General features: G+C 39.3%; 1 protein-coding gene across 2 annotated transcripts in view; it reads right to left on the bottom strand.

The window, feature by feature from the left end:
- Window positions 1-1,653: 1,653 nt before the first annotated feature.
- The window catches only part of FLVCR1 (FLVCR choline and heme transporter 1), a 47,088-nt gene continuing 21,250 nt past the window's right edge, over window positions 1,654-27,491 (bottom strand). Inside the window, exons 4-10 of one of the 2 annotated variants that reach the window (XM_514185.9) lie at window positions 17,453-17,520; window positions 15,591-15,694; window positions 12,990-13,100; window positions 12,397-12,502; window positions 11,731-11,842; window positions 5,955-6,022; window positions 1,654-5,792 (exon numbers count right to left, since the gene is read on the bottom strand). In XM_514185.9, coding sequence (XP_514185.2) covers window positions 5,718-5,792; window positions 5,955-6,022; window positions 11,731-11,842; window positions 12,397-12,502; window positions 12,990-13,100; window positions 15,591-15,694; window positions 17,453-17,520 — 644 coding nt within the window. In that variant the 3' untranslated portion in view covers window positions 1,654-5,717. The remainder of the gene's footprint in view (window positions 5,793-5,954; window positions 6,023-11,730; window positions 11,843-12,396; window positions 12,503-12,989; window positions 13,101-15,590; window positions 15,695-17,452; window positions 17,521-27,491) is intronic. The other variant, XM_009441450.5, reaches the window with a different exon arrangement.

A 27,491-nucleotide genomic window follows, 5' to 3' on the forward strand; every position in this document is an offset into this window, starting at 1 on the left:
TGCAGAACTTTGAGCGACATATACCTTAATGTCTGTGTCTCTCCCACATTTGAGAAGCTTTCAGCCATGCTTTATTAAATAAGCTTTCTGCTCCTTCTTTCTCTTCTCCTTTATTATTTCCATAAAGCAACTGTTAGCTCTTAATGTTGTTCCATAAATCTCATAAGCTCTCTTTAATCTTTTCATTCTTTTTCTCTCCTCTGGCTGCATATTTTCAAATGACCTGTCTTGGAATTCAGATTCTTTCTTCTGCTTGATCAAATCTGCTGTTGACTACTGCATTTTTCCTTTCTGATTGTATTCTTCAGCAGAATTTTTTTATGATCTCTTTGCTGAACTTCCATTTTGTTCATGCATTGTTTTTCTGATTTCATAGAGTTGTATATCTGTTCTCTTGTAGCTCACTGAATTTTCTTAAAACAATTTAAATTTATTGTCAAGCAATTCATATATCTCAAGTTCTTTGGATTTGTTACTGTAATATTATTGTGCTCCTTAGGTGATATCATGTTTCCATTTTTTGTTTTCTTGAAGTCTTCCATTTCTATCCTTGCATTTGAAGAAAATCACTTCCTCCAGTCTTTATTGACTAGCTTCAGGAGAGAAATGCCTTCATCAATCTGCCTGGCTAGGAATTCTGAGGCTCTCTCCTACCTTTCCTGTGGATTCACCTGCTCCACAACCCCTGTTCCCACTTGCGGCAGGGGATTCTTAAAAGTTATATGCCTTATCTCAATCCCACAAAGCCAGGCCAGGTGCTGACAGCTTCCTGTTTGTTTCCCCTAGGGTGGTGCCCTGAAGCACTCAAGTTTGTGTACCTTGCTTCAATTCCACAATCAAGCCATCTGTCTCTATATTTGATGCTTGCAGTTGCCATCCAATGTGGCATGCTTGGGAAGCCAGCCTCAGGGAGATGGGGGTGAGGTGCACAGAGAATTTGGGGTGGCCATGGGTCATGTGGGAGGTCCATATGCAAGGTATCCCAGTGGCTGGTGGGTAGGCTTCCTGATGGAGTCTGTGGAGTGCTGAGTAGGTTTCAGGGCCTTTCTTCCCTGCTCCCAGCCTTTCCCAACACTTAGCTATGACAATCACCTCAGTATTTTAATTGGAGCAAGAAAGAGGTAGGGTTCTTAGGCAGCATCCCACACAGCTAGGGGCTGAGCACTCTCACTATGCTATCACCTTCTCCCATGGGAGAAACTGTGGACTGAGGGGAGTCTCTCTTGCCACTAAGCTGTGCCAACTTCAAGGAGTGATGCAGATAAAGTGAAAATCTTCTTCTTCCTTTTCTTTAATGCATTTATTCTCAGATATTTCTGCTCCAATGGTGTGCTGGAACTTCCACATAGGACTTCTGGATTCCTACAAAACAACTACCATCTGAAAGTACTGGTAAAAATCAATGCTTCTGTGGAAGAATGATGATATAAAGCTCCTATTCTGCCATCTTGCTAACATCACTCTCTAAAGTTACTTTTAAAGGAATAAAATATTTTAGTATCTATTTGAGCCCTGACCCTGGTAGACTTTGTTTCCTCATTTTATGTTCCATGCACTACCTCATTCCCTCTTTGCCCATTCTGAAATTTTATAATCCCTTTAAACTCCCCATGTGTACCTAAGCATCAGAATTTTTCAAAAAGTCACAGAAAATTAACATAAAAAAATAAATTTATTTTGAGTCTGAAATACTGAAGAACAAGCATACAGATAAATAGTACAAAGAACAAAAATTAGAACATGAGTAATGACTTAAGACACAGGCATTTTTCTAGCTATTGCATACAGACACATTTTTACACACAAACATATTTTTTAAAGACATCTCTCCAACATTCTCAAAAGGCAAGAGCTGTATTTGTGACATGTGTAATAAATGCAACAGCTTTTGAAACATCCAGTTTCTTTCCTAAATCATTTGATTAAAATTCACACAAGTGATGATTACCTATTCCATTTTCTGAAAATACGACATACAGTCATGTTTTGATCAACAATTGACCACATATGACAGAGATCCTACAAGATTATAATGGAACTGAAAAATTCCTATCATCTAGTGATGCCACAGCCATTATTACATTGTAGCACAATGTATTATCTGTTCTATGTTTAGATTACACAAATACCATTGTGTTACAGTTGCCTACAGTATTCAATACAGTACCATGCTGTACAGGTGTGTAGCCTAGAAGCGACAGACTTTGCCATCTAGCCCAGGTGTGCAGTAGGCTCTACCACCTAGGTTTGTGTAAGTACACTTCATGATGTTCACACAATGATGAAATCACCTAATGACAAATTTCTCAGAATGTAGCTCTGTCATTAAGTCACACATTACTGTAGAATTATAACATTCTTGCTTGACATATTACAGACAACTTTCACTGAAAATACAGAAAAATTATCAATTCATTTTGCATTGTCACATATTCCATCACCTTTCTAATCAACAAGGAAAAACAAACATAACATATATGTATATGCTTTTCAGAAATAAAGTATTCTAAATTTTATTTGTAATTTGTTCCAAACCTCAGGAACTCAACAAGTACATGATTATTTTAAACAACATTGATAGTTTAAAAATAAAAACAATTATTTGGGGAGAGACCTTAAAATATATTTTTGGCCGTTTTTACCTGTAATGTAAATATCAAAGGAAGCTAATGATTGGACATACTCTGCTTGAGTTACCCTAAACTGACTAAAAAGGCTAAAAAGAAATGTAAAAGTCCCTTGTATCCATAAGGTAGCAATCACATTTGTTTATCCAATTGTCCAGGGAATTTTTCTCTGGCTGGATTCAAGTTCCTGTGATACAATAATTTGGTCTATTCCATGATTAATGGCATTTAATATTTTGAAAAGATCTTTGAGATCAAATTGAACACATTCATTTCATGGATGAGGAAAATGCTGCCCAGAGAGGTTTAATGATTTGTCCAGAGTTATAAGAACATACAGAAATACATCCAGGACATGGACACAGAGTTCCTGATTCTTAGTCAAATTCTTTAGGTAACACATTCCCCAGGGTCAGATTCTACATAATTTACAGTCACTTGATTATAGAGAATGTTATAATTTCAATATATATCAATGCATATATTCTGCCTGATATAGTTGGGATACTTGTCCCTCCAATCTCATATTGAAATGTAATCCCCAATGTTGAAGGTTGGCCCTAATAGAAGGTGTTTGGGTCCTGCGGGTGGATCCCTCATGGCTTGGTGCTGTCCTTGCAGTAATGAGTGAGTTTTCACAAAATCTGGTTGTTTGAAGGTGTGTGGCACCTCCCTGCTCTCTTGTTCCTGCTTCGCCATGTGACATCTCTGCTCCCACTTAGCCTTTCACCATGAGTAAAGCTCCCTGAGGGCTCCCCAGAAGCCGAGCAGACACTGGTGCCATGCTTACACAGCCTGCAGAACTGTGAGCCACTTAAACCTCTTTTATTTATAAATTACCCAGTCTCAGGTATTTCTGTTCTTTTTTTCCTGAAACAGAGTCTCGCTCTGTCACCCAGGCTGGAGTGCAGTGGCGCAATCTCAGCTCACTGTAGCCTCTGCCTTCCAGGTTCAGGCAATTCTCATGCCTCAGCTTCCCAAGAAGCTGGGACTACAGGCGTGTGCCACCATGCCCGGCTAATTTGTGTGTGTGTGTGTGTGTGTGTGTATTTTTAGTAGAGATGGGGTTTTGCCATGTTGGCCAGACTGGTCTTCAACTCCTGGCCTCAAATGATCCACCCACCTCAGCCTCCCAAAGTGCTGGGACTATAGGTGTGAGCCATCGTGCTCAACCTCAGGTTTTATTTATTTATTTATTTATTTATTTATTTATTTGAGACAGTCTCACTTTATCTCCCAGGCTGGAGTGCAGTAGCGTGATTTTCGCTCACTGCAACCTCTGCCACTCGCATTCAAGCGATTCTCCTGCCTCAGCCTCCCGAGTAGCTGGGATTACAGGCGCCTGCCACTGCGCTAATTTTTGTATTTTTAGTAGAGATGGGGTTTCACCATCTTGGCCAGGCTGGTTTTGAACTCCTGACTTTGTGATCCACCTGCCTTGGCCTCCTAAAGTGCTGGGATTACAGGCATGAGCCACAGCACCGCGCCTGGCCTTTTTTTTTTTTTTTTTTTTTTTTTTTTTTTTTTGGTAGAGATGGGGTTTTACCATGTTGGCCAGGCTGGTCTTGAACTCCTGACCTCAGGTGATCCACACGCTTCAGCCTCCCAAAGTGCTGGGATTACAGGCGTGAGCCACCACGCCCAGCCTAAATATTTCTTTATAGCAATGCAAGGATGGCCTAACACACTGCCTAAATCAAAATTGCTATTCACTTCAAGGGTATTCATTACCTGACTAGCTTTTTTGGGTGCATATGAACATAATGTAAATTTTATGGCTGATCAAATGTCATTACTATGAAGATACTCCCTATGAGCTCACAGAGTCAGGACATCAACAATATTTAAACTCTCACTGTAAACATGACACAGTGGTAGGCACTGTGGAAATATATTTGGTCCTATTTTCCCTACCTGAGCATGTAAAAGAGCAGACTATTCCAACAGTGTGATGACTCTGCAGTGAAGAAAAGAATCCACTCTCCCGGCACACTGATAGAGCATGTACCTGGGCATAGTATTCCTCAAAGGAGAATGGTCATAAAAATGGTACTGCAGAATTCAAACAGCATTCAAGAGGTCTCCACTAAATAGGGACATGTAGGCTATCTGAAGTTATTACAGATTTCCTTATTTCAGGAATCTTCAAGGCAAAATATAGGATGTGATACATGAAATCATGAAATAGCCAGTAATATACATGATGAAATTATCTTACTAGAAAGTTATACATCAGGAAAAAAAAAAAAGAGAGTTTAAAGAAAAAAAAGGCAATGGGTACAAAACTACTCTATCTCAAGTTGGAGTGAAAAAATACAGCGTTAGCATTTATCCATGATAGAAAGGCAGCACAGAAAAGAACTCAAGACAGAATGAACCTGTAACCAGGCTCCTTAATTAGAACATAGATCTAAGACCAAAGTCTGGGTAGAATCTGTACACAGAATAGTTTCTATAGCCATTGACTGCATGTGTTAAAAAGTACTTTGTAACAAGAGTACAATAAATGGGAAAAATCTTAGAGGTCATCTGAAAGCCTGATCCCAATGCTGTCCTTTGTGGGTGAGTAGTGTCATGTTGGTATGTTGTACTCAAACTGAAGTGGCTTGAACAGCTGGTCAGCACAGTGAAAAAGGCAGCCAATTAGGAATATATTGTACATTTAGTTCCACTGGATATTTTAATATATAAACTGCATGAACTATTATATCTTATGGGGACTGAACACCCCATATTATCACTTTAAAAAGTCTTCTAAGCTTCCATTTTCTACAAAAAAGAAAAACATCGACTTTTAAAAAGTAAACGTCAAGAAGCTTACTTTCAGACACAATATGAGACTAAAAACCGGATACTAATTAGATAAATAGTAGTGTTAACATGATGTAAACAGAAGAATTTTAAGAAAATTTCCCTTAATTTAACAATTAAGCAAAATAATAATTATGCATTTAGAGTTCATATGGTAATTTTCAAGTAAGTGTGTTTATTCCCCCACCACATACAAACCCAGCCTTGGTGCTCACATCTCTCTCCAAGGATGATCACATTGTCCCCAATTACTACAGGACAGTAACTTTTCCTTTCTCTTCAAATTGCTGATTCTGACTGCTTGGACAACATAACCGTTTTTGGTTCTTGGTCTGTGGGACTGTCAGCTGGTATCTATAAAAACAATCAGAAGATTAAAAATGTATAGCATCTGGCATATCCTATTATAACAGATCAACAGTTGACTCGGGGGAAAAATAGCTAAATAAAAAAACATGGTTTCACATTTATTCTATACATACTTCTCAACAGTATAATCATAAAAATATTACTTACAGCTTTAACATCAACATTTGTAATTCCTATATTTATGTTGTGTCTTCGCAGATCAGACTTGATTAATGCTGAAACAGAGGGGCATCAAGTTACTATAAACTGTTACGTGAAGATTTTTTTAAAAAGCAGCTCAAAGTCTTTCTTGGTATTGTCAAATTTAATACACTGTAGTGTCATGATATTTAATAGCATCCCAACAGCCTGAAAAATAATAGTACCTCTCTAAAGTTGTTAACAATTAATAAGTCATTCATTATTAACAAATACGGGAATGCCAGCAACCAATGATACAAAAATGAAAAGTGTAATTCTTTTTCTTAAACGACTCTCCAATCTAGGGAAACTTTGACATGTAAACAAGTATAACAGTGTGTGATAATTGCAAGGTATGGTGGGGAAGTGGGAGCAAAAAAAGTCTATGTCAGCCAAAGGAAATTAGAGAAGGCTTTCCAGAGAAGACATACTTGATACTGGAAAAAACTGAGTAATAACTTGTCAAGCAGACAAGAGGAGAGGAAGGCATCTAGGCAGAAGGGAATGCAGGTATATCTCAGAGACATTGTGGGTTCAGCTCCAGATCACCACAAAAGAGTGAATATTGCTGGGCGTGGTGGGTCATGCCTGTAATCCCAGCACTTTGGGAGGCCGAGGTGGGTGGATCACAAGGTCAGAAGATCGAGACCATCCCGGCCAACACAGTGAAACTCCATCTCTACTAAAAACACAAAAAATTAGCCGGGCGTGGCGGCACGCACCTGTAGTCCCAACTACTAGGGAGGCTGAGACAGAAGAATCACTTGAACCTGGGAGGTGGAGGTTGCAGTGAGCAGAGATCGCACCACTGCACATATTTTTTTGTTTTCCAGTGCATAAAAAGTTATCTTTATACTATACTGTAGTCTATTTAAAGTTTGCAATAGCATTATGTCTAAAAAAAAAAAAATCAATCTACATGCCTTAATTTAAAAACACTTTACTGGCCAGGCTCAGTGGCTCATGCCTGTAATCCTAGCACTTTGAGAGGCCGAGGCAGGAGGATCACTTGAGGTCAGGAGTTCGAGACCAGCCTAGCCAACATAGTGAAACCCCCATCTCTACTAAAATACAAAAATTAGCTGGTTGTGGTGGTGGGCATCTGTAATCCCAGCTACTCAGGAGGCTGAGGCAGGAGAATCACTTGAACCCAGGAGGCAGAGGTTGCAGTGAGCCCAGATGGCGCCATTCCACTCCAGCCTGGGCAACAAAAGCGAAACTCCATCTCAAAAAAACAAAACAAAACAAAAAACACTTTACTGCTAAAAAATGCTAATGATTATCCAAGCCTTCTGCAAGTTATCTTTTTGCTGGTGGAGGGTCTTGCCTTGATGTTGATGGCTGCTGACAGATCAGGGTGGTGGTTGCTAAAAGGTGGGAGCGGCTGTGGCAATTTCTTAAAGTAAGACAGTGACGAAGTTTGCCGTATTAATCAACTCTTCCTTTCATGAAAGATCTCTCTGTGTGCAATACTTGTTTGATAACATTTTACCCACAAAACTTCCTCAAAACAGGAGTCGATCCTCTCAAACCCTGCCACTGCTTCATCAGCTAAGTTTATATAATATTCTAAATCCTTTGTTGTCATTTCAACATTTACAGCATCTTTACTAGTAGATTCCAACTCAAGAAAACACTTTCTTTGCTTATCCATAAGAAGCAACCCAGCCAGGCGCAGTGGCTGACACCTGTAATCCCAGCACTTTGGGAGGCCGAGGCAGGCAGATCACAAGGTCAGGAGATCAAAACCATCCTGGCTAACATGGTGAAACCCCGTCTCTACGAAAAATACAAAAAATTAGCCGGGCGTGGTGGCGGGCACCTGTAGTCCCAGCTACTCAGGAGGCTGAGGCAGGAGAATGGCCTGAACCCGGGAGGCAGAGCTTGCTGTGAGCCGAGATCGCGCCACTGTACTCCAGCCTGGGCGACACAGCAACATTCCGGCCCCCAAAAAAAAAAAAGAAGCAACCCTTCATTTGTTCAGGTTTTACCATAAGATGCAGCAATTCAGTTACCTCTTCATATTCCACTTCTAATTCCAGTTCTCTTGTTATTCCCACCACATCTGCAGCTATTTCCTCCACTGAAGTCTTGAACACCTCAAAATCATCCATGAGAATGGGAATTAACTTCCTCCAAACTCCTGTTAATGTTGATAGTTTGACCTCCTCCCATGAATCAAGAATGTTCTTAATGGCATCTAGGATGGTGCATCCTTTCCAGAAAGTTCTCAATTTACTTTGCTCAGATCCAAGTGAGGAATAATTATTTCTGGCAGCTACAGCCTTTTGAAGTGTATTTCTTAAAGAATAAGACTTGAAAGTTGAAATTACTCCTTGATCCACAGGCTGCAGAAGGGATGCTGTGTTTCCAGACATGAAAGCAACATTGATCTCCTCGTACATCTTCATCAGAGCTCTTGGGTAAACAGGTGAATTGGTCAATGAGCAGTAGTATTTTGAAAGGAATGTTTTTCTCAGTAGCAGGCTTCAACAATGGGTTTAAAATATTCAGCAAACCATGCTACTAACAGATGTACTATCAACTACGGGGTTCAGGTTCATTGTTCCATTGTTAGAGCCTAGGCAGAGAAAATTTGGCCTAATTCTTAAGGGCCCTAGGATTTTCAGAATGGTCAACAAGCATTAGTTTCAATGTGAAGTCACCAGCTGCATCAACCCCTCACAAGAGAATGAGCTTGTTCTTTGAAGCCAGACATTGATTCCTCCTCTCTAGCTATGGCAGTCCTAGATGGCATCTTCTTCCAGTATAAGCCTGTTTCATCTACATGGAAAATTTGTGGTTTATTGTAGCCACCTTCATCAATCATCTTAGCTAGATCTTCTGGATAACTTAGTTCAGCATCTACATCAGCACTTGCTGCTTCACCTTGCACTTTTATGTTATGAAGACAACTTCTTTCCTTACCTCATGAACTGACCTCTGCTAGTTTCCAGCTTTTCTTCCGCAACTTTCTCACCTCTTTCAACGTTCACAGAATTGGACAGTTAGGGCCTTGCTCTAGATTAGGCTTTGGCTTACGGCGATGTTGTGGCTGGTATGATCTTCTAACAAGACCACTCAAACTTTCTCCATATCAATAGGCTGTTTTATCATTTGTGTTCACTGGAGTAGCATTCTTAATTTCCCTTAAGAATTTTTCCTTTGCATTAGCAACTTGGCTAATTGTTTGGTGCAAAAGGACTAGCTTTTGGCCTATCTGGGCTTCTGACATGACTTGTTCACTAAGCTTAATCATTTTTAGCTTCTGATTTAAGAGGAGAGATTTACTACTCTTCCTTTCGCTTAAACACTTGGAGGCCACTGTAGGGGTAATAATTTGGGGGTATTAATCAGGGCCCTGATTTCAATATTGTTGTGCCTCAGGGAATACCATTTGAGATGGTAAAAGCATCAATGTAAAACTCATTTTAAAGATCTATTTTCACTTCTTAATTTTCTAGACTTGATTTGTTTGAATTAGTATTCATGAATCTCTTGTAAAAGTAATTTGAAGGAGGATTACAAAACTGCTCCCTTCTTTGGTATAACAATAATACTGTTTTTTTTTTGAGACGGAGTCTCACTTTGTCACCCAGGCTGGAGTGGTGGTGTGATCTTCACCACTCACTGCAACCTCCGCCTCCCGGATTCAAGCAATTCTTCTGCCTCAGCCTCCCAAGTAGCTGAGATTACAGGTGTGTGCCCATAAAACTGGCTAAATTTTTTTGTATTTTTAGTAGAGACACGGTTTCACTATGTTGGTCAGGCTGGTCTTGAACTCCTGACATCAAATGATCCACCTGTCTCAGCCTCCCAAAGTGCTAGGAATACAAGTATGAGCCACCACGTCCAGCCAATAGTAATAATCTTAGATAAGATATAGTACTTGCCTAGGAATTAAGAACCAACATGGAATTACTTATGAAAGAACAATAGTTAAAGCAGTTAATGTATTACATATTTCACAGTTTTGTATGTTTTATTTTACTAACTGGACAGGGGGAAAAACTCCCTGTGATAAGATGTTTTTCTTTGAGGAAACAGAGTGCATTCACTTTCTTTTAGCTTCATGAATGAATGCTCAGGTTCCTATCATTCATACAATTGAGTGAGCGACCTTAGGTAGTTGTGTATATCCAAAATGTCTATCACTGGTGAGATTTCATATTGAAGGTTTCACAAAGAATGATCAGGTATTCCACAAACAGTAGAAGAAATTCTGATTCACATCTTTCTGATAGATTCTCCAACTAAGTTATAACCAGATCCTCCAACTAAGTTATAACCAGATCAACGAAGCACAATCTGCCTTGGTATCTGCGGGGGATTGATTCCAAGACCCCACCTCAGATACCAAAATCCACGAATGCTCAAGGCCTTTATATGAAATGGTGTAGTATAAGCTTGTTCAACCTGTAGTCTGCAGCCCATATGTGGCCCAGGACAATTTTGAATGTGGCCTAACACAAATTCACAAATTTTTTAAAAACATTATGAGATTTTTTGCAATTTTTTTTTTTTTTTAGCTCATTAGCTATCATTAGTATTAGAGTATTTCACGTGTGGCCCAAGATATTTCTTGTTCCAATGTGGTCCAGAGAAGCCAAAAGATTGGACACCCCTGGCAAGTATTTACATATAACGTACACACATCCTCCTATGTACTTAAACCATCTCTAGATTACTAATACCTAATACAATGTAAATAGCTGTTATACTATAATGTTTAGGGAATGATGACATTTTAAAAGTATGTGCCTGGAAAAAGTTCTGAACATAAGTCTTGCTTCCAAATCTATTGTACACCCATGTGCATGGGCAAACTATGGATAAAAATTCTTTGACATTCTCTTTCTCTGCAGATTGAGCACTATTTTCTTTCCTGCCCATGTCTATAATGACTATACCTAAGAAGTATAAGCACTAGCTAAGGATTCCACATACTATTTCCACCACTACCACTTGACTGCTTACCATCTCTACCACATTGTAACAATAGTAACACGTTAGGCACGTCCCAGGTGCCAGACACTAGGAACTTTTCATGAACCATTTCAATTAATCCTCACAGTAACCCTATAAAGCAGGCTTTAACACTCTTATTATGTAAATAAGGAAAGGAGGATTTGAGAGGTTAAGCAACGGGTCTAAAGTCACACTCCCACTGAGCAACAGAATCGGAATTTGAGGCCAGGTCTTCCCAACTCCAGGTCTTTACTACTCTTTTTTTTTTTTTTTTTTTGAGACGGAGTCTCGCTGTTGCCCAAGCTAGAGTGCACTCGTGTGATCTTGGCTCACTGCAACCTCTGTCCCTTGGGTTCAAGCAATTTTCCTGCCTCAGCCTCCCAAGTAGCTGGGGCTACAGGTGTGCGCCACCGCAACTGGCTAATTTTAGTAGAGACGGGGTTTCGCCATGTTGGCTAGGCTGGTCTCAAACTCCTCACCTCAAGTAATCTGCCCGCCTCTGCCTCCCAAAGTGCTGGGATTACAGGCATGAGCCAACATACCCAGCCTTTACTACTCTTATTACAATAGTTTTGCTTGCTATGCAGAGTAACTGTATTGAATTTGAAATCTGCAAAATGAAGTAAGAGATTCATGTCTTTAGAAGAAAACAAATAATGTCCTGCTTTTTATCTCATTTTTTTCCCCTTGAGTTCTGTCAAGCTATTGAGAAGCAATATATATGAAAATTAACACATGACACAAGTCCTTTTGCCAGGCAAACACCCTAATTTACCTGTTAATATGATGCCTATAAACATCCAGACACAGAGAAAAATGTTCCCTGCCTTAGGACCATAGTCTGATGTGAGCTTTCCTTGAGCCAATGTGAACAAAATTCCAAATATCTAAAATACAATAAGAAAAATCATTCGTTATTAAGTTAAATTATTTAAAGCAAGTATAAAGTTTTCACCAGAACTTTTCTTATTTTGTTTATATGATTTGGTTTCTAGAAACATTCATTGAAAAGTTGAATCGTTAAAACAAAAACCATGGTCAGGCTGGGTGCAGTGGCTCACACCCACTGTAATCCTAGCACTTTGGGAGTTGAGGTAGGCGAATTGCTTGAGCCCAGGAGTCCGAGACCAGCCTGGACAACATGGCAAAACACCATCTCTACAAAAAATAACAAAAAAAATTTAGCTGGGCATGCTGGTGTGCACCTGCAGTCCCAAAAACTCTGGAGGCAGAGGAGGGAGGATTGCTTGAGCCTAGGAGTTTGAGGCTATAGTTAGCCATGACTGCACTACTGCACTCCAGCTTGGGTGGCAGAGCAAGACTCTGTCTCCAAAAAACAAAACAACAACAACAACAACAAATAAAACCATGGTCAAACTCATTACTCACTAGAATATCTGGTATAATAATCATCTCAGGTTTAGAGAAATCAGAGGTTTACCTGTGCAGAAGCATTAAGAAGACCAGATGAAGTACCTTCAGATTCAGGGTAAGTGATTTCAACAGCAAATTCAAAACCCAAAGGGAGGTAACCAGTCATGAAGAAGCTAGGAAAATAAATCCAGAATTACAGAAAGAATTACCAGAAAGTCACAATCACATACTGATGCAATCATTCTGCCTCTCGGGCTTATTCTAATGACCAAATAAGTGAATATTTTGAAGTTGCTATGTCAAAGTCAGGAACTATTATCATTGACCAATCAGCTCAAGGTTACAGAACTGGAAGCAACAAATACACATTTTTTTCTGAGAAAAATTTACTTCTAGTTTTATAAGTTGATTGTAACCAAATAAAGTTACACAGATTAAGTAAGGCTCATCCATTTTTTACCTATGGTATACCAAAAACCAATTTTAAATAATTTTTAATAGTTCTTAAGAATTACATGTTTATATGCATAGAATGAGTCCTTTAAAGTTTAAAATATTGAAGAAACTTTGGATGAACTGAAAAAATTAAAGACCAGAGTAATAATACTTCAGAATTATAACAGCATGCTATCATTCCTCCTAAACACATCTGATACTTACCCAAGCACCCCTCCAGTAACAAACACGATGATAATATATCTAAGGTCCAATGTGAAAGTAAAGATAACCATTCCAATAAAAGACAAAATATAAACTATCAGAGTAGTCTGTCTAAAACAAAAACAACAAAGCTGTTAGTATTTTGTCTGATTCTCCTAGGAATACAAAAATCATCACTCTTATCTGTTCAGTAATGAATCTTTGTTTTTCAAAGTTCACCCCTTCTTGTCCATGGAAATATGTATCCACCAAAGCACAAATTTTAAAGCATTTTTAATTTAAGATTCAGCAGCACCAGAAAACCACACCGTATCGAATGCTCAGATAGGATCCTTTTATAGGAATAAAATCATTTTTATGCCACCAAATGGGATAGTTCCCTATTCACATTTCAAGATTCGGATCAAATTCTACCTCTTCCAAATGCCTTCTGTAACCACACCAGTTTATAAGAGTCTCTCTTTCTTCCAAATTCCCTTATCATACTGGCACTATAAAACTTATGACATCTATTTTAGTTTTTTATATTACTTAACTTTTCACATGTGAATGCCTTATTTGCTCCATTTAGACCACAAACATCTTAAGAACAGGGATCACATAATGCCAGCCATAATTTTCATCTAAGAAAGATGCACACAACAGGAGTTTGGTGAATGAATGGCAGTTACCCTGAGAAGGAAGCCACAGTGGCAAAGAACACACGTCTATGCCTATCAAGTTTTCTAAATGTATAACGGATGAAAGACTTAAGAAATATAATCCTTTACATATGCTCCCTTCATCTATATATCAAGTAGGTTTCACTGTAAGCTATCATTTTAAAATAATGAAGCTAAGGCAAGTGCTGTCTTAAATTATGGAAGAATATGGAGAATTTCAAGATTAGAGATACTTTTGGTAGCGTTTAGACTAATAATATCAAATATATCTTGAGCCTTGAAAGGTACACGGGACACAGTTCCATATTTCATTCATTTATTCCTTAATAGTTTCATTCATTCATTTCCAAGTACAGGGGTAAGTTTTGGCATGTTACAAAATGTGGCGATTCTTTTCACTCCCAGAGCAAAATATGCTGCCTCTGAAACCCCTTTCTTAGTCTCCCAGTTGGTATCATTCATTTTCTTTGGTATTAGCCTTTTGGTGGTTCCATATAATGTACAATTAACAGAGTTTATTCTTTCTTTTTTATTTTTTTAGACAGCGTCTTGCTCTGTCACCCAGGCTGGAGACCAGTGGCACGCTATCTCAGCTCGCTGCAACCTCTGCCTCCTGGGTTCAAGCAATTCTCCTTCCTTAGCCTCCTGAGTAGCTGGGATTACAGGTGCCCACCACCACACTCGACTATTTTTTGTATTTTCAGTAGAGATGGCGTTTCACCATGTTGCCCAAGCTGGTCTCGAACTCCTGGCCTCAAGCAATCTACCCGCCTTGGCCTCCCAAAATGCTGGGATTACAGGCATAAGACATTGTGTCAAGCCAGCATTTTCACATTATGCATTATATTACAGTTAAGTGGTACTGTAGTCTGGGCGTACTTTAGACACAAAGTTCTTACCAAAATAAAGCCTTATGCGCAACAATAATTTTTTGATTGGAAAGAACTACTTTTTTGTTTTTGTATTTAAGCCCACAACATAAAAAAAGAACAAGATAGGCCAGGTGCAGTGGCTCATGCCTGTAATCCCAGCACTTTGGGAGGCTGAGGTGGGCGGATTGCCTGACCTCAGGAGTTCAAAATCAGCCTGGGCAACATGGTGAAACACTGTCTCTATCAAAAAGTCAAAAAATTAGCCGGGTGTGGTGGCGCACACCTGTGGTCACAGCTACTCAGGAGGCTGAGGTGGGAGAATCACTTGAGCCTGGAAAGCAGAAGTTGCAGTGAGCCAAGATGGTGCCACTGCACTCTAGCCTGGGTGACAGAGTGAGACCCCACCTAAAAAAAAAAAAAAAAAAAAAGAACAAGATAAAGTCTATCAAAAGTCAAATATTTCTCAGAAATGGCTCTTTTTAGAATAGAAATACTTCCTTCGGAAGTGGTAGGTATGAGTACTGTTAGAAAGAAGGGGCTCATAAGGTACCCAAGTTCTCAAAATTGAAATAAATGTGACCAATAAAATAATACAATACATAGAGTATCGAAACACTTGTTGCTGGGCGCGGTGGCTCACGCCTGTAATCCCAGCACTTTGGGAGGCCAAGGCGGGTGGATCACAAGGTCAGGAGATCGAGACCATCCTGGCTAACAAGGTGAAACCCCGTCTCTACTAAAAATATTAAAAAATTAGCCGGACATGGTGGCGGGTGCCTGTAGTCCCAGCTACTCGGGAGGCTGAGGCAGGAGAATGGCGTGAAGCCGGGAGGCAGAGGTTGCAGTGAGCCGAGATTGCGCCACTGCACTCTAGCCTGGGCGACAGAACGAGACTCCGTCTCAAAAAAAAAAAGAAACACTTGTTAAGTGAAGAGAACCTACTAGTGTTTAGAATTCGTATCTTTAAGTAATAACATGTTTTAAATTTCTTGAAATAAAAAGCAAATTGTCCTTTAAAATCAAAATACCTTTGGTTATACACCATACATGTATTTACTTTCACTTACTTGTATGTTTTAGTATAATCCAGCCATAAGCCACAAAGAATAGAGCCCACCATTCCAGCTACTACTAGCGTTAGCCCAATCCTTCCAGCATTGACTTCTTCTCCCTGAAAAAAATTTATGTAAGAAGTTGATCAAATAAATGGATTAACTAATTCAGACTCTTCACATTCCCACACCTTTTCACAGTCAATGAAAATAATTAGATAAAACTAAGCACACAGTAGGTGTGCTTACTTAAAATTTTCCTTAATCCTCTATGGTTAGAAGTACAATGATTTTTGTTAGGATTCTTAAGTATAGATAGTCATGTGCTCCATAATTACATTTAGGTCAACTCTGAATCATATATACAGTATGATCCTGTAAGATTATAATACTGTATTTTTATTCTACCTTCTCTGTTTAGATATATTTAGATACACAATACTTACCATTGTATTACAACTGCCTACAATATTCAGTAGCGTAACATGTTACACAGGTTTATAGCCTAGGAGCAATAGGCTATACCACATAGCCTAGGTATGTAGCAGGCTCTACCACCATCAGGTTTGCGTAAGTACACTCTATGATATTCACACAACAATGAAATTGCCTAGAGAATTTCTCAGAAGGTATTCCTGTCACTAAGCAAGGTATGACACTGTATAGATATCTGAAAAGGAGGTTAATCGATAGCTTTTATATAGTACAACTGCTTTATCCTTTCAAAAGCAAAGATAGGTCAATCAAAACTTGATATTTATTTATCTATATTTATGCTGAGTTCCCTTAAAATGTTTTGTCTTTTTCCATATAACCAATCATATTATTTCCTAAAAATAAACTTAGGTATTGTCACAGGGATAGTAACTTCTGCTTTCCATATTGTGTGTGTGTGTATTTTGTTTTGTTCCGTTTTTTTGAGATGGAGTCTCACTCTGTCGCTAGGCTGGAGTACAGTGGCGCTATCTTGGCTGGGATTACAGGTGTGAGCCACGGTGCCCAGCCTGTTTTTTTTTCAAATGGGGATTCACTCTTATTGCCCAGGATGGAATACAATGGCACGATCTCGGCTCACCGCCACCTCCACCTCCCAGGCTCAAGTGTTTCTCCTGCCTCAGCTTCCAGAATAGCTGGAATTACAGGCATGCGCCACCATGCCCAGCTAATTTTGTATTTTTGGTAGAGACAGGGTTTCTCCATGTCGGTCAGGCTGGTCTCGACCTCAGGTGATCCACCCGCCTCGGCCTTCCAAAGTGCTGGGATTACAGGCGTGAGCCACTACGCCTGGCCATACTATGTGCTTTATAAACTGGATTAAATATGTTAAATTAAAATGATGGGAGGCCATTGTTTTGGAGTGAGCTCCCACACTAGGCCCAACAGACCAGACCACATAGAATGGTGTCACTAGTGCTAGGTGCCACATAATCAAACTGAACTTTAAAATGGGCCACTTTTCCAAAAAAAAAAAAAAAAGGAGATTCATAGCAACCTATCAGATGGGGCCCAGTCCCCTTTGTTTTACTCCTATAAGGAAAGTAACTTTGTAACAACCAATCTGCTCTTTGTTCCTTGTTTCTGCTTTCTTCAGCCTTTTTCTGCCTATAAAGCCCATCTCCTCTGCTCAGCTCATCAGTACCTTTCTAAATCTTTAGATGGGATGCTGTCCAATAAACGAATTGATAATAAAAGCCAATTAGATATATAAAGTTGTGGGAATTTCATTTTTTAACAAATATATTCTCAATTAAAACAAATGTAAATATTTGATAGCAACAATGTCATAACCCTTAATCTCATGACCTTGCTAAGGACAATTATATTGCTAAAGAAAAATTCTTGGCCAGGCATGCAATCTGATATAAGCAGAAGCTTACCTCATAATATGTCAATATCATTTGATTTAATAACGTTGAGACTGAATAAAAGGCACCAGTCATGATACCTACAATAATAAATAAAGATGATATTAAGTCATGATACCTACAATAATAAAGAGAATACTAAAAGTGTGTCATTTACCAGTTCATGAAGTGACATGGAATATTATGTGACAATTGTGGAAATACATTTCTTAACACAGTTGATAAAGGAAATTAAAAACCATTGCCATTCCCTTTCAGAACCTGGACTAATGAATTTAACACCTAACTGTACTAAAGATATAATAGCAGAACTCTGTCCTAACACTATTATTATTTAGATTGAGATATACTGACCATAAATCATACCCCCACATGCAACACATATATGGCAACCAGTCAAGCAATGGATTGTTTACTGAATTCCTACAATGTACTACTACAGCCAACAAATGTGCAAAGCCTAACAAACTGTGCTTCAGAGATCTTACCTTTTTGTATCAAAGACTCACTGAAAATTCATAAGACAAAATCAGTTAATACTTTTTTTTTGAGATGGAGCCTTGCTCTGTTGCCCAGGCTGGAGAGTAGTGGTGCAATCTCAGCTCACTACAACCTCCGTCTCCTGGGTTCAAGCAATTCTACTGCATCAGCCTCCCAAAGGATACTTTAGAAGTGAACAATAAAAATAACTGGCTATGAGAAGCACAGGATAGGTTTGAATCCTGATGTCTCCTAGCATGTATTGTATGAATTTAGGTAAGACTCCTAACCTAAATTAAGCTAAAACTTAAGTTTATTATTTATCTATTATTAAGTATTTTAAGAATATAAAATAGCATAGAGAATACAACAAATATCCTCATATATCACCCGGATTTGGCAAACATTAACATTTTTCCATCTTTGCTTCAGATTCATTTTTCAGACTTTTCCCAATCCTATTCTTTACCAAAGTCAAGCCCTAGCTTGAGCTTGGTGCTTATCATTTTATATATTACCATATATGCATATTCATAAACAATTAGAAGTATTCTGTACATATATAAATATTATTTGTATCCATCAGCAACTTGCTCTTATTACACAATATTGAGATGGTTTTGAGATGTATCCATGTTGATATTTTTTGTTGTAGTTCATTAGTTTTCTGTTGTACAGTATTCTATTATGTTAATATACTTCAATTTAATTATCTCGTCCTGTCAATAGACACTTAAGGGTTTCTTTTTTAGTTTTTCACTGTTTAAAACAAGACTGCAATGAGTATTATGTTTTTGTTCTTATATATAAGAGCTTCTCTAAGTATATATCTAGAGTAGACCTTCTACTTTCTAGATATAAGCAATTTGCTCTTCAAAGTAGTTGTTATCTGTTCATACTACCAGCAGAGTTCCTACTGCTCCACATCCTTGCCAAATTTGTTTTCACCAGATTTTAAATTATTTTGCCAATGTGAATGTGTGTGATATTACATCTTACTCCAGCTTTGATTTGTATTTCCTTGATTACTGGTAAGGCTGAATATCACATAAGGACAATACACACAGACAGACACACAAATGTCTTCTGGTGTCCTTGGATTGTTTGCTCTTTCTGATTTGTAGGAGTTATTTTTAACTAATACTAATCCTTTGTTGGTTATATGCATTGCAGACAATTTTCTCATAGTCTAAGTCCTGTCTTTTCCCTTTTTCAATAATGTCTTCCTAGAAAAGATTATTTTAATATAATCATATTTATCAATATACTTCTTTAGGGTTTATGTTTTTTGCATTAAGAAATTCTTGGCTGGGCGCAGTGGCTCACACGTGTAATCCCAACACTTTGGGAGGCTGAGGCAGGTGGATCACAAGGTCAGGAGTTCGACACCAGTCTGGCCAAGGAGTTCGTGACCAGTCTGGCCAACATGGTGAAACCCCGTCTCTACTAAAAATACAAAAATTAGCCAGGCGCAGTGGTGTGCGCCTGTAGTCCCAGCTACTGGGGAGGTTGAGGCAGGAGAATTGCTTGAATCCGGGAGGTGGAGGTTGCAGTGAGCCGAGATTGTGCCACTGCACTCCAGCCTGGGTGACAGAGCGAGACTCTGTCTCAAAAAAAAGAAATTCGACGGAGTGAGACTCTGTCTCAAAAAAAAAAAAAAAAAAAAGACAAAGAAATTCTTTGGGAATACTAAAGATGGTCTCCTATATTTGTTCCTAAAACTTTAAAGTTCTTATTTTTACTCTCTGGTCTCTACTACAATTCATTTTTATGCATGGTATGATGTAGAGATCTAATTTTAGTTTATTTTTCCCATATGGACAATCAATTATCCTGGGACAATTTACCAAACAGTTCCTCTTCTGCAAAACCTCAAGTTTTCCTGTATGTATAATGTACTAGTTATTAGAGCAGTTTGCAAATATTCTAGTTTTTATTTTTCTAGGCATGGCAACATGACTTTAAATATAAGCAAAGGTGACATTCCCTGTTTTCTGCCTTAGTAATCATGGAAGCATTTACAGAGATGTCAGGCTGTATCCTTGAGTAACTTTGATGAGCAGAAACTAGCTGTCAATTCACACTGGACATGCAGTTTTAGCAAGAAATAAACTTTTCATGTTTCAGGCCACTGAAGTTTTTTAGCAGGACTTCTTTCTTTATTTATTTTTTTAATAAGGAGTCTCACTCTGTTGCTCAGGATGGAGTGAAATAGCAGTTTCGGCTCACTGCAACCTCCATCTGCCAGGCTCAAGTGATTCTCCTGCCTCAGCCTCCTGAGTAGCTGGGATTACAGGCGCCCACCAACACACCCGGCTAATTTTTGTATTTTTATTAGAGACCGGGTTTCACCATGTTGGCCACACTGGTCTTGAATTCCTGACCTCAGGTGATCCGCCTACCTTGTCCTACCAAAGTGCTGGAATTACAGGCATGAGCCACTGCACCTGGCCAGCAGGATTAATATAAGCTAGCCTAGGTCAAGTGACACCCAAGGTAGGTCTCTGGGCTCTCTATTCTGTTCCAGTGATCTGATGTCTATCCCTTACTCATGGCATCTTAATTACCATAGATTTATAAATTTTGATAACTAAGAATGAGTCCCTCACCATGTTCTTCATCAAAATTATCTTTGCTGTTCTTGGCCCTTACTTCACTCACAGGAATTTTTACAGTTGGTTTGTTCCATTACAATCCCTGTTTAAACTGGCGATTAAAGGATGAGACCTATAGCTCGTCTAAAAACTTGTTAACAACACTTATCAAAAACACCTGGGTAACTGGCCTTTGTTATTCAACTTCCCACTGAGCTCAAGAATGCACGTGGTCCACGCTGGGTTAGCCTGCGGAAGATGAGGATAACAAATGAGGCCTGTGCTCAGGCCTGAGTGTACTCTACTGCACTGCACCCTATGGTGACTTTGAATCTAATACATACTGAAATAAGGATAGCAAAAATTTGGATGAAGAATTATAACAGCCAAAAAAAAAAAAATACTATGTTATCTGAACCTAGAGTATGGTATCTAAGTTTCAGAGAGCAAACAGCAACAGTTGGGATAGTAAGGAATCATCTTTTCTCCAAATAGTGCAACCTCAAAAAAAAAAAATTTGGCCGGGTGTGGTGGCTCATGCCTGTAATCCCAGCACTTTGGGAGGCCAAGGTGGATGGATCACATGAGGTCAGGAATTTGAGACCAGCCTGGGCAACATGGCAAAACCCCATTTCTACTAAAAATACAAAAAATTAGCTGGGCATAGTAGTGCGTCCCTGTAGTCTCAACTACTCCGGAGCCAGAGGCATAAGAATTGCTTGAACCCAGGAGGTGAAGGCTGCAGTGAGCAGAGATCACACCACTACACTCCAGCTTGGTCAACAGAGTCTATAAAGACATCTATTTATATTATAGACTTTATTACAGATAATTTTTTTCCAAAAAAAAATTTTATCTTAGTCCATTTGGGTCCTGAGTTTGGGACACTGCATATATGATCCCGAAGCTCTATTCTAGAAGTATTATTCCTTATCCAGAGTATCCCACAAGCAAGACTGCTCCAAGCTTATATATATCATATTAGGCATGGAGGGGGGACAGGGACATGTCTAAAAGGTATGCTGTGACCCTCACGCAAACATTATGATCCCTAACTCTGGACCCCTTTGGTGAAGAACATGAAGTCGAGAAACTACTCGAACTTTATCAGAAAATACTGTTGAACTCTCCAGTGTTTCCCAACTCCTTCCTCCTTATAATTCCTTCAACAAATAAACTCTTTAATTTCCTAAGCAGTTTCTGTATCTGGTTTTTAAAAAATCAATCAAAATCTACAACTGGCATTTGATAACACAGTGGTCCTGTAAGGATTAACTGGCATCCTTATAATCTTAAATCTTTTATAACATGGTATATCCCTCCATTTAAATTATTTAGGGGAGAGGTGGCTGGAGAAAAAATAAATTATTTAGGTCTTTTTTTTTTTGAGACAGGATCCCACTTTGTCACCCAGACTGCAGTACAGTGGCACAAACACAGCTCACTGCAGCCTTGACCTCCTGGGCTCAAGCAATCCTCCTATCTTAGCCCCACAAGTAGCTGGGACTACAGGCACAGACCACCGTGTCTGGCTAATTTTTGTATTTTTTGTAGAGATGAGGTTTTGCCACATTGCCTAGGATGCAGGTCTCCCTTTATTCCTTTCAATGTTTTCTAATTTTCTCTATGAAGTTCTTTTGGTGTATTTATTCTAAGATATCTTTATAGTTTTAGTTGCTATTATAAAAGATATCTTTTCATAGGAATACAATACCTATAAATACATAGGAATGCAATTGATATTTTCACATTGTCAGCTATTTAGTAACTTTGCTAACTCATTCTTATTAGTTTTAATAGTTGTCTCTAGGTTCTCTTGTATTTTTTTTTTTTTTTTTTTTTTGGGACGGAGACTCACTCTGTCGCCCAGGCTGGAGTTGCAGTGGTGCGATCTCAGCTCACTGCAAGCAGACTCACTGCAAGTGCCTCTCACTGAGAGGCGGACCTCTCAGGTTCACGCCATTCTCCTGCCTCAGCCTCCCGAGTAGCTGGGACTACAGGCACCCACCACCATGCCCGGCTAATTTTTTGTATTTTTAGAAGAGACGGGGTTTCACCATGTTAGCCAGGATGGTCTCGATCTCCTGACCTCGTGATCCGCCCGCCTCGGCCTCCCAAAGTTCTTGGATTACAGGCGTGAGCCACCGTGCCTGGTCTCTCTTGTATTATTTTAATAGATGGGTGATCACTAAACATTTTCTGTAAAGGACCAGGTAGTAAACCTTTGTTAGCTTTGTAGGACATACGGTCTCTAATGTAACTAATGTCACTACTCAACTCTGCCCTGGTAGTTCAAAAGCAGCTATAGACAATATGTAGACAAACAAAACTTTAATATAAAAACAGGCAATGGCCAGATTTGGCTCATGGGTCATGGTTTGCTGACCTCTGATATGCAGAATCATACTATGAGCAATAACACCTTTTTTCTGTTTCGTATACCTTTTCTTCTTTCTTGTGTTACTGAGCCAGCCAGGACCTCCAGTTAGATGTTGAACAGAAGTGATGACAATAAATATCCTTAAGGATACTTCTTATTGATTCTTAAGGATAATGGCTCTAACGTTTGCCTTTAGTATAATATTTGCTATAGGGTCTTTGTAGATAAGCTTTATCAGGTTCAGAAAGTTCATTCATTGGCACCTAATTAAACTAAAGAGCTTCTGCACAGCAAAAAAAAAAAAAAAAACTATCATCAGAGTGAACAGACAACTTACAGAATGGGAGAAAATGTTTGCAATTTATCCACCTGACAAAGATCTAATTATCCAGAGTCTACAAGGAATTTAAATTTACAAGAAAAAAAAAACCTCATTAAAAAGTGGGCAAAGGACATGAACAAACACTTCTCAGAAGACATTTATGGCCAGGCGCGGTGGCTCACGCCTGTAATCCCAGCACTTTGGGAGGCTGAGGCAGGCAGATCATGAGGTCAGGACATCGAGACCATCCTGGCTAACAATGGTGAAACCCCGTCTCTACTAAAAATTACAAAAAATTAGCCGGGCGTGGTGGCGGGTGCCTGTAGTCCCAGCTACTCAGGAGGGAGTATTGATCATCTAATTGGGGAGATAATATAAACATCTATTGTTTATATTAAAATATAATATAAACAACAGGAGGCTGAGGCAGGAGAATGGTGTGAACCCGGGAGGCAGAGCTTGCAGTGAGCCAAGATCATGCCACTGCACTCCAGCCTGGGCGACAGAGCGAGACTCTCTCTCAAAAAAAAAAAAAAAAAAAAGACATTTATGTGGCCAAGAAACATGGAAAAAAAGCTCAACATCACTGATAATTAGAGAAATGCAAATCAAAACCACAATGAGATACCATTTCATGCCAGTCAGAATGACGATTATTAAAATGTCAAGAAACAACAGATGCTGGCAAGGTTGTGGAGAAAAAGGAACACTTTTACACTGCTGGAGGGAGTATAAATTAATTCAACCATTGTAGAAGACAGTGTGACAATTTCCAAGACATAGAAGGAGAAATACCATTTGACCCATCAATCCCATTACTGGGTACACACCCAAAGGAATATAAATCATTCTATTATAAAGATACATGCACATGTATGTTCACTGCAGCACTATTCATAATAGCAAAGACACAGAATCAACCCAAATGCCCATCAATAATAGACTGGATAAAGAAAATGTGGTATGTTTACACCATGGAATACTATGCAGCCAAAAAGAAATGAGATCAGGCCGGGCGCGGTGGCTCACACCTGTAATCTTGGCACTTTGGGAGGCTGAGGCGGTGAATCACCTGAGGTCAGGAGTTCGAGACCAGCCTAGCCAACATGGTGAAACCCTGTCTCTACTAAAAATACAAAAATTAGCTGGACGTGTTGGCACTTGCCTGTAATCCCAGCTACTCGGGAGGCTGAGGCAGGAGAATCACCTGAACCTGGGAGGCGGAGGTTGCAGTGAGCCGAGATTGTGTGCACTCCAGCCTGGGCAATAAGAGTGAAACTCCATCTCAAAAAAAAAAAAGAAATGAGATCATGTCCTTTGCAGGGACATGGATGGAGCTGGAAGCAGTTATTCTCAGCAAACTAAGGCAAGAACAGAAAACCAACCACAACATGTTCTCACTTATAAGTGGGAGCGGAATGATGAGAACACATGGACACATGGTGCACGAGGGGTGGAAATAACACACATTGGGACCTTTGGGGTTTGGGGGAGGAAGAGCATCAGAAATAATAGCTAATGGATGCTAGGCTTAATACCTAGGTGATGCCTGAGGTCAGGAATTCGAGACCAACCTGGCTAATATGGCAAAACCCCATCTCTACTAAAAACACAAATATCAGCCAAGTGTGGTAGCACACACCTGTAGTCCCAGCTACTCGGGAAGCTGAGGCAGGAGAATTGCTTGAACCTGCGAGGTGGAGGTTGCAGTGAGCCAAGATCACGCCACTGCACTGCAGCCTGGGTGACAGACTGAGAGACCAGTAAAACCGAGATTGCAATTAACTTAATCATTTTTATGTATAGTCAAGTTTTTTGTGTTTTTTTTTTATTTCTTTTATTTTTTTTTATTTTTATTTTTATTTTTATTTTTTTATTTTTTATTATACTTTAAGTTTTAGGGTACATGTGCACATTGTGCAGGTTAGTTACATATGTATACATGTGCCATGCTGGTGCGCTGCACCCACTAACTCGTCATCTAGCATTAGGTATATCTCCCAATGCTATCCCTCCCCCCTCCCCCCTCCCCACCACAGTCCCCAGAGTATGGTATTCCCCTTCCTGTGTCCATGTGATCTCATTGTTCAATTCCCACCTATGAGTGAGAATATGCGGTGTTTGGTTTTTTGTTCTTGCGATAGTTTACTGAGAATGATGGTTTCCAATTTCATCCATGTCCCTACAAAGGATATGAACTCATCATTTTTTATGGCTGCATAGTATTCCATGGTGTATATGTGCCACATTTTCTTAATCCAGTCTATCATTGTTGGACATCTGGGTTGGTTCCAAGTCTTTGCTATTGTGAATAATGCCGCAATAAACATACGTGTGCATGTGTCTTTATAGCAGCATGATTTATAGTCATTTGGGTATATACCCAGTAATGGGATGGCTGGGTCAAATGGTATTTCTAGTTCTAGAACCCTGAGGAATTGCCACACTGACTTCCACAATGGTTGAACTAGTTTACAGTCCCACCAACAGTGTAAAAGTGTTCCTATTTCTCCACATCCTCTCCAGCACCTGTTGTTTCCTGACTTTTGAATGATTGCCATTCTAACTGGTGTGAGATGATATCTCATAGTGGTTTTGATTTGCATTTCTCTGATGGCCAGTGATGATGAGCATTTTTTCATGTGTTTTTTGGCTGCATAAATGTCTTCTTTTGAGAAGTGCCTGTTCATGTCCTTCGCCCACTTTTTGATGGGGTTGTTTGTTTTTTTCTTGTAAATTTGTTTGAGTTCACTGTAGATTCTGGATATTAGCCCTTTGTCAGATGAGTAGGTTGCGAAAATTTTCTCCCATGTTGTAGGTTGCCTATTCACTCTGATGGTAGTTTCTTTTGCTGTGCAGAAGCTCTTTAGTTTAATTAGATCCCATTTGTCAATTTTGGCTTTTGTTGCCATTGCTTTTGGTGTTTTGGACATGAAGTCCTTGCCCACGCCTATGTCCTGAATGGTAATGCCTAGGTTTTCTTCTAGGGTTTTTATGGTTTTAGGTCTAACGTTTAAATCTTTAATCCATCTTGAATTGATTTTTGTATAAGGTGTAAGGAAGGGATCCAGTTTCAGCTTTCTACATATGGCTAGCCAGTTTTCCCAGCACCATTTATTAAATAGGGAATCCTTTCTCCATTGCTTGTTTTTCTCAGGTTTGTCAAAGATCAGATAGTTGTAGGTAAGCGGCGTTATTTCTGAGGGCTCTGTTCTGTTCCATTGATCTATATTTCTGTTTTGGTACCAGTACCATGCTGTTTTGGTTACTGTAGCCTTGTAGTATAGTTTGAAGTCAGGTAGTGTGATGCCTCCAGCTTTGTTCTTTTGGCTTAGGATTGACTTGGTGATGCGGGCTCTCTTTTGGTTCCATATGAACTTTAAAGTAGTTTTTTCCAATTCTGTGAAGAAAGTCATTGGTAGCTTGATGGGGATGGCATTGAATCTGTAAATTACCTTGGGCAGTATGGCCATTTTCACGATATTGATTCTTCCTACCCATGAGCAAGGAATGTTCTTCCATTTGTTTGTATCCTCTTTTATTTCCTTGAGCAGTGGTTTGTAGTTCTCCTTGAAGAGGTGCTTCACATCCCTTGTAAGTTGGATTCCTAGGTATTTTATTCTCTTTGAAGCAATTGTGAATGGGAGTTCACTCATGATTTGGCTCTCTGTTTGTCTGTTGTTGGTGTATAAGAATGCTTGTGATTTTTGTACATTGATTTTGTATCCTGAGACTTTGCTGAAGTTGCTTATCAGCTTAAGGAGATTTTGGGCTGAGACAATGGGGTTTTCTAGATAAACAATCATGTCGTCTGCAAACAGGGACAATTTGACTTCCTCTTTTCCTCATTGAATACCCTTTATTTCCTTCTCCTGCCTGATTGCCCTGGCCAGAACTTCCAACACTATGTTGAATAGGAGCGGTGAGAGAGGGCATCCCTGTCTTGTGCCAGTTTTCAAAGGGAATGCTTCCAGTTTTTGCCCATTCAGTATGATATTGGCTGTGGGTTTGTCATAGATAGCTCTTATTATTTTGAAATATGTCCCATCAATACCTAATTTATTGAGAGTTTTTAGCATGAAGGGTTGTTGAATTTTGTCAAAGGCTTTTTCTGCATCTATTGAGATAATCATGTGGTTTTTGTCTTTGGCTCTGTTTATATGCTGGATTACATTTATTGATTTGCGTATGTTGAACCAGCCTTGCATCCCAGGGATGAAGCCCACTTGATCATGGTGGATAAGCTTTTTGATGTGCTGCTGGATTCGGTTTGCC

The sequence above is a fragment of the Pan troglodytes genome, chromosome 1 (genome assembly GCF_028858775.2).
Source record: "Pan troglodytes isolate AG18354 chromosome 1, NHGRI_mPanTro3-v2.0_pri, whole genome shotgun sequence".
In the NCBI taxonomy this organism is placed as follows: Eukaryota; Metazoa; Chordata; class Mammalia; order Primates; family Hominidae; genus Pan; species Pan troglodytes.